Genomic DNA, 7567 nt, shown 5'->3' on the forward strand with positions numbered 1-7567 from the left:
GGCTAGTCTCTACAGTAGATATGTGCTTTGAATTTTAAGTTTTCCTAATGTTTAGATCATTTGAGTTCTTTTTGACAATTTATGAGCCATGTACGTTGGTTCTCAAAGGCTTAGGATCTTGACACTTGATTTTGTTACATGCTTCACTTCTTAAGTTAAGCTTGGCAATATCTTAGGTTAGCTGCTGGTCTCATAAACTCCAGGGACTCTGGTACAATACGGCTCAGTAACAATGGTATATACACAAGACACATGTGTTCAATAATTTTAAACTGAATTCATGTACGAGCATTAACAAATGGCGGAGATTAAAAATACCACTAGCCTCACAAATGTATAGGTCGTCAGTGTAGTTCAACTGTGAGTGTGAAATACGTAATGATCCACACTACAGGAGAAAGATTTTTCATATTATAAATTTACTACACCAACCAAACTTCTTTATTTCCGATACACACCAACAAGACATATGTTCCAAACACAAGACCAAACATACATCTTAAAACAACAACAAACGGTCGGACATGGATCTTCGGATTGATGGAATATCACTGGCTAGAAATCCACGGATTATTTGAAAAGGAAACATTGACAGGATCATTGCAAAGCTGCTTCCACAGCTACCCATCGTGGTTGTCCAGGTAGTTTTCAAACATATTACTGGATGGTGGGGCCAGCTATAGTGCCCTGGAAAAAGAAAAGGAATCCCCGGTAATATCAGCATTGCTACATGTAATAAGAATCTAGGCATTAAGGTACTAGTAATGAAGTTTATCAAGGAATTATAACAATTCATAATTTTTATCTGGATGACTCAAACTAGCTTTCTTAGTGAACTAGATAGCTGTGCAATTTAAACTAGCTTTCTTAGTGAACTAAGTTGATAGATACACTAGAAACAATAAAGCAAATACATACAAATTAAGCAGCTAATTAAACTAGTCTACTTACAGCTGGTTTGACGTAGAAAGCATGAATATTGAGTTCTTTAATACTTTGACCCGGAGGGGGGTTGGCGAGTGCTCTGTACTTGATGGTCCCACGTGCCATAGCAAACTCTCCAGTCCCACCGATAATGGCCATCTCGCCTTCTTGAGCTCGGTTCATCCCCATTACTTCAAATGACGATCCACGGCGCCTGATATAGTTTTGGAGAGTAACACATCACGTATGACATAAAACTGGACAATCTTCAGTATATGAGATATTGGCAACTGAGAAAACTAAAACTTCTAGTCCAAGAGTATAAAATTTGTACCTGGAGTCCTCGAACACCATGCTGAAGTAGTTGAACCAGCCTGGACCACCTACATCAGCCTGCACATGCATGCCTTTGGTACGGGCAACAATGGTCGCAGTACCGGGGTTTGGACCATCAATCACAGTCCAGTCGTTAACAGCGGTCGTACCAAACCCAGCTGGTTGGCTCGAGGCGACAATTGCTACCTGGTTGGTGCCTGATCCAGCAGCAATTTGGTGCAAGTACAAACGCAAGTTTATCTCAGACTCACAAGGAATAACACAAGAAAGCGATGGACTGGCCATGGATAGAATGAAATGCATGACCAAAATGATGGACAGGTCACGAGTAGGACTGGCCATGGCTAGGATTTGGGCTCCCACAAAGATGGTGGGAGGTGCCTATGATAAACTGACTCTTTCCTTTGTTGTTGGCTGTGTGAGAGATACTCTAGTCTAGGGGTGCTATTTATAGTGCTGGAGGACCAGCAAATGTGTTTGTCGTTTTTTTCTGTTTTCTTTGGCCGACCTTTCGATTTGGATAGACTATACTTGTGACTTTGTGAGGCGTAACAATATCTTGTACATGTATCAGCCCTCAGAAAGAAGAAAGGTCATGCGTCATTTTCTATTTCTTGTTTCGCCAAGACAGACTTTCGATGAAATATGCTATCAAGTTTTAACTTCTATTGTTTGGAAAATTAAATACACCATGCCTTGAAGACAAACTATATACAGGAATAAGACTAAGATTTTATTTGCTGGTCCAGCGCGCTCCTCTCGCGAACCAAGCGCCGCCGCCACAAAAATCTCCAAGCGTCGCCGCCGATCTCCGAGCCCGCACCACAGATCCATCCGCCACCCTTTCCTCTCCACCCTCTCGTCGCCTCCCGACGCTGCCGCGCGGCTGCCATGGACGGGGGCGACAGGGTGGTCCTTCTGGTCTTGAGTTCCTTTTGTCCAGATATGGTGGCGGGGTCTTCCACCGCCATTGCTCCGGGATGCATGCGGCAGAGATCCGCACGGGTGTCCTGGGCATGTGGCTCGTCCGGCGTCGGTAGCGCAGTGGGAGGGTTCCTCCACCATCGATGGCTCACCCACGCAGGCGGCGGTTCCAGGAGACTGTGACACCACAACGGCTTCGATCGCGAGGTTTCCCGATGGCAGGGACGTCACCCATGGATGACGGTGGAGGTGGATCTGACGGTCTAGACGGGGATTGGCGTAATTTTACCAGCGAAAGCTTTGTTCGACCTTTGCCTGAACCATCAACAACGGCGCCCACAGGCGTCGTTACCTCATTCGAGGCATTGTAGGGTGATTCGCGTTTGCTGCGAGCCCCGAGGAAAATCCTAGATTCAAACTTTATGGATCGGATGATGGCGAGGTTCCTGCATCATGACCCTCACAGGGGCATCATCTTTGGGGTACTACATGGGTTGGAGGGACAAGTGATTGGCTTCGGTGGCTAGGCGCAAGTCTCCGCATGCTTCTCATGCGGTGACGAATCTTGGCGGCAAGATGAAGCAGGGTCTCGGCGCCGGGTACCGTTTACTGGGCATCCGTAGCTGGCTGGCACTATCGAGCGTCATGGTGGCATCAACTTCATTACTCCTGGTGATGGGACTGCACAAGACGGCGGATTCGGATTCTACAGTATACTCATGCGGTGCAAGCTAAGGGTCTGCTAGAGACCAGTTGGTGATACCGGCTAGATGGCAGGCTGCATGGTGAGGCCACAGGATTACTTGGTGTGTGTGGCACCAGCTCAGGTCACGCCATCAACCTTGGTAGGGTGGCAATTTTATCTAGGAAGGTGGCTTTGGGTTAATTTATGTATTTATTTTGTAAGGCCTTGTTGAATAATGCAAGATAGATGCCTGTGTGCATCGCTTGATGTAGATGCCGGAGTTACCCTCCTTCTCCAAACAAAAAATCCTCCATGCCTTGAAGACAAACTATATATAGGAATAAGACCAAGATTTTATTTGTCTTTGTCTTCTTCAAATATGACCAGGCCCACCAGTCTTTGAAAGAGACACATTACCAAACCATGAAGTGCTATTTTGGATATCATATAGCTACACAGATTATTCTCAACAACTTGCAAACCCTTCTCCATTGTATTGTCTGTAAAAAAAATAGACACAACACATGCGTTGAAGAAAAAATTAAGGCAACCGAATACAAAGAGCATCATGGTGTCCATTATTGGTGTACAATAAATCTAACCATTTTTAAGAGAGAACCTAACGACCTATGATTTTGTCAGTATTTGGTCTATTTGTTCGTCAAGACAAATATATACTTCATTGACCCATGTACTGTGCAGAGATGGACACAGTCATAGCACTGTTCCCCTGTTTCCCTGCTGATATGTGAATTCGAATGGCTGTGTATGTGTGTTCACTAATACTAGCATATGGCCACACCTTTCACTTAATGTTATTTCCCAATCAGCCTTACTGAAAGGATATATAAGGAATCTTTAATTGTGATGCAGTTTTGTACGCATGCTGGAGAACGAAAAATCAGCATTCTAAAATCTGAACATAAGTTTCACAGTGTTGGGATAATAATAAAAAATTGACACGTGATTATCTATTCAGGGGAGGATTTGAGGTGCAGGGAGGGGGTGGAGGAGATCAATTCATCTATTCAGATTAGATGGAGAATTATAGTTACTAATTAATCTATTTTGAAAAAAAATCAGGAGCTCATGCAATCCCGATTTCCACGGTCATGCCCATAGTGGGAGGTGCAGGCATAGTTCTTGACCTTGCTGCCCACATGGTGTTTACATGAGCCGGCGGAGAGTGCCCCCGACAATAACATGGACAACCGCATGATGCAAAGCTCTCATGAATATTCTTTATGAAGGGCTTAATTTTCTTTTCCGTTTATGAGGGGACTTAACGATGTATACATGCATGAACATCTTGACAAATTTTGTTTGATCAATGTCTATTAACACGTTTCTTTATTTCCATAGCAGCGCACCGACACCCCTACTAGTAGGTCAGTAAAATTCCAATTAGTGTTATTGATCCTGGTTTTATTCTGTGTTGTTGGATGCATTGTAGGATGTTATTTTGGGTGAATGCTACAGAACAACCCATGGAGAGAGGAAGTTATCAGGACCTTCTGTTTGGCATCGTATTCACGAAACCCTTATCCTTTCTAGTTTTAGTTTTGGCGCTACACTCACTGCTACATTCACTAGACAGTTGGCACTAATGAGAACATGCACGACTGGTGCAAGTTCTCCACCATCGTGAATCACCATCCCTAAGTGTGAATACCGATCTACAGGTTCCACCCTGGCCAATGATCGACCTTGCATGAGGATAACTTCATTGTTGCCAAGTAATCTAGAATTTTGGTATATGCTCTTCATACTTTGAACATTAGTATATGAAATGGTAGCAATGCAACTCACATGAAGAAACAAGTGTCCCCTTCATGTGAATATATGCTAGAGAAAATCAATCAGAAATAACTGCCCCTACTCCTTGTCACTAATGAAAACAGAAGTATAAAGTTTTACGCTTCTTGCATGCCGCGTCAAACAAAAGGAATAAATTGACTAAGCCTCTGGTCTTCACATATATTATAGAAACAAACTGCTCCTACTCCAACCATTTTTTATGGGATTCCTTATCCGCATCTTTTATTATTGAAATTGTTTTTGGCAGTGTTCAAAGCAAGTAGTACTCCAATTGATATAGAAATTTTCTAAGCGATATGGTTCTGTCGTCAGAACATATAGGTTTGGCATAATGGGATAAGCTAGAGCATATACTTGCTGGCCTTCGCATGTATGCATAGAGTTGGAACAACTCCTTGACACACACTGTATTATTTCAACATTTTAATAGGTCCGAGCTACCATATATTTTTTACTAGATGATCACACCTCTAGCGGTTCAGGTCTAATGGATAATATATTATACGCTAGCTGTGTATAGATAGAACTGGCTCTCTATCAGGAGCACATGATATGATATTATGTTGTTTGAGCATATGGGGCCAATAGACCATGTCCTAGGAATTACATGGTCTAATATTTTCTACTTCCTGATGTGAAAAGTTTGTGGCAAAAAAGGTAGCAACCCACAAGGCACGAAGCACATAAAAATGAAAATTTTAGCAAATGGGTCATCTATTTAGATATACACTCCGGATAATCTATAAGATATGCAAAATAAGACTATGCTTCTTCTGAGGCTAGTCAAAGAGAAGTAATATAATGACTAGGTGTTTTTCAAGAGCTGTCCGGTAGAACCCTGGGCAAGCACATGATGCTAAGCTCTCCCCGAGATTTGAATTCACAGGCATAATTTTCCTTTCTCTTTATCAGGGCCTATGTTTTCCATCTACAGAATCCTTACCCATTAAACTAGAGATGGTATGGAAGAGCAAATGCGCGACCAGTGAAACTTCTCATCCATCATGAATCACCAGCCCTAATCGTGAATGCAGGTATGTACAGGCTCCATCCTCTCGGCCAATCCTCTGCCATAGGCTGCTGCCAAGCTAGCAGGATTTCAGTAGATTCGGTATTTTGTACTTCATTGTGTGAACATTATTAGTATAAGAAATGCTAGCAACGGAGCTGACATGAAGAAACTGCATTGAAAATTTAGCATTGGCTCCTTTATGTGATTATATGCCCTACATAAATAATCAGATAATAAAAAAGATGCAAAACTATATACAGCTTCCAAGGCCAGTCAAACAAAAGGAATAAAATGACTATGCTTCTAGTCTTCTCATATATTTTGGAAGCAAACTACCCCGTGCATTCTTTCAAGAGGGTCCTTGTCCCCATCTTTATTACTGACAGTATATTTGGCGTCATCGAACGCAACTTGTACGCCAGTTAATATAGAATTGATTTGGTCATAAGAGCATATACTTGCTGGCATTCACATGCATGCATGGGGTTGGAATAACACCTAAGCACACTGGCCGTATTGCATAAAATATGTAACAGGTCCGAACCACCATATATTCTGTGTTAGATGATCACCCCTTCCAGGATTTAACAGCTGTTCAGGTCTTATGGATAATATAGTTAGGCGATTGTACTGTAGAGAAGTGTGCTAAGAGAAGCCGAAGCTAAGCCTGCAATGTGAATAGAGCTAACGAAGTGAAAATTCTTGCAATGTTTAGCTTCCCCTATTGACCCCATGGTGTACGATAAGAAAACAAATATTCACAGATGGTACATGACCCTCTCCACATGGGATTACAACAAATCTCATGTAGGGGCCAATGGACCAAGCCCTGGGGATCAGACAATTTAGTATTTTGTACATCATGAAGTGAAAAGTTATGGCAGAAAAGGTAGCAATGCGCGTTGCATGACGGACATAAAATGGAAATTTTAGCAAGTGGGTCATGTATATGTAAAGATACACTCCGGATATCTGTAAGATATACAAAATAAGACTATGCTTATTCCAAGGCTAGTAAAATAAACGGAATAAGCTGACTAATTGTAGAGCTCTTTTACGGTACCCTGGTACTCTAAAATAGAACAGGGAGTACCAATTAAATCCAACCATCGATTCTAAGGGGTATTATTGACCTTTTGTGTTGCTATAAAATTTTCCCCAAAAGAAAATCTTTTTTTGCGAAAAAAATCTTTCTATTAATAAATCTTCCAGTCTATTTCGTTGACGATGAAAAAAAAAATCCTTTGATCCAATCTATTAACGCCGCCGGCGTTGCAATCACGTGGCTCTCCCCTTGGAACGCCGTCAAGGGATCTTCCCCGTATCCGTCTCAACTACTGACCCGCCCTCTCTTCAGCGCACCAATCATCCTCTCCGCAGGGCTAATTATCTTCCTGATGCTCGGCCGCCACACCGCCGATGGTTTCTCCACTTCGCTCGTAGCACTGCTGATGTATCAGGCAATTCCACCTCTATCCGTCTCGATCCCTTTCTCCATGTGTGCATATCTTCGATCACTGAGATTGGTCCTTAATTTGAACAAAATCCGGTATAGTTACTTGAGTGTTAATAAGACCTTCCTAGATTGAAGACAACGAACTTGCAAAAAAGAACACAACGCCGGCAGATGCATGTAGATCTTGTGCATTGAATCCATACGAGCAGCCATTCGAGCACGTAGAAACAATATCCAGTCAAATCTGTTATTCCTATTCGAAAAAAAATGGTGTATTCCAAAAAGAAATCAGATCCTTTAAGGTAACTGTTCGATCAGAATATTTGGCGCACATTATTTGTCTTCTTCTGTTACGTTTTCTATTTTACATATCTGCTGTTACGATTTTACGCTTTATTTTGCAGGGGTTACG

General features: G+C 42.3%; 1 protein-coding gene across 1 annotated transcript; it reads right to left on the reverse strand.

Annotated features, from left to right (window-relative positions):
• Positions 1-257: 257 nt before the first annotated feature.
• Positions 258-1657, reverse strand: LOC123161990 (dirigent protein 15). Its single transcript, XM_044579795.1, has 3 exons — positions 1259-1657; positions 952-1138; positions 258-687 (listed from the first exon to the last, which is right to left on the reverse strand). The coding sequence occupies exons 1-3, from the start codon at positions 1600-1602 to the stop codon at positions 658-660; spliced, it is 561 nt and encodes a 186-aa protein (XP_044435730.1). The 5' UTR covers positions 1603-1657; the 3' UTR covers positions 258-657.
• Between the last annotated feature and the right edge of the window lie 5910 nt (positions 1658-7567).

Source organism: Triticum aestivum, chromosome 1D (genome assembly GCF_018294505.1).
Source record: "Triticum aestivum cultivar Chinese Spring chromosome 1D, IWGSC CS RefSeq v2.1, whole genome shotgun sequence".
Classification (NCBI taxonomy): domain Eukaryota; kingdom Viridiplantae; phylum Streptophyta; class Magnoliopsida; order Poales; family Poaceae; genus Triticum; species Triticum aestivum.

Coding starts and splice junctions, on each gene's coding strand:
- LOC123161990 (XM_044579795.1), bottom strand. CDS start 1,602: ATGGCCAGTCCTACTCGTGACCTGTCCATCATTTTGGTCATGCATTTC. Junction 1,139..1,258: donor ATGGTGTTCGAGGACTCCAG/GTACAAATTTTA, acceptor AAACTATATCAG/GCGCCGTGGATCGTCATTTG. Junction 688..951: donor CTTTCTACGTCAAACCAGCT/GTAAGTAGACTA, acceptor TTCTTTTTCCAG/GGCACTATAGCTGGCCCCAC.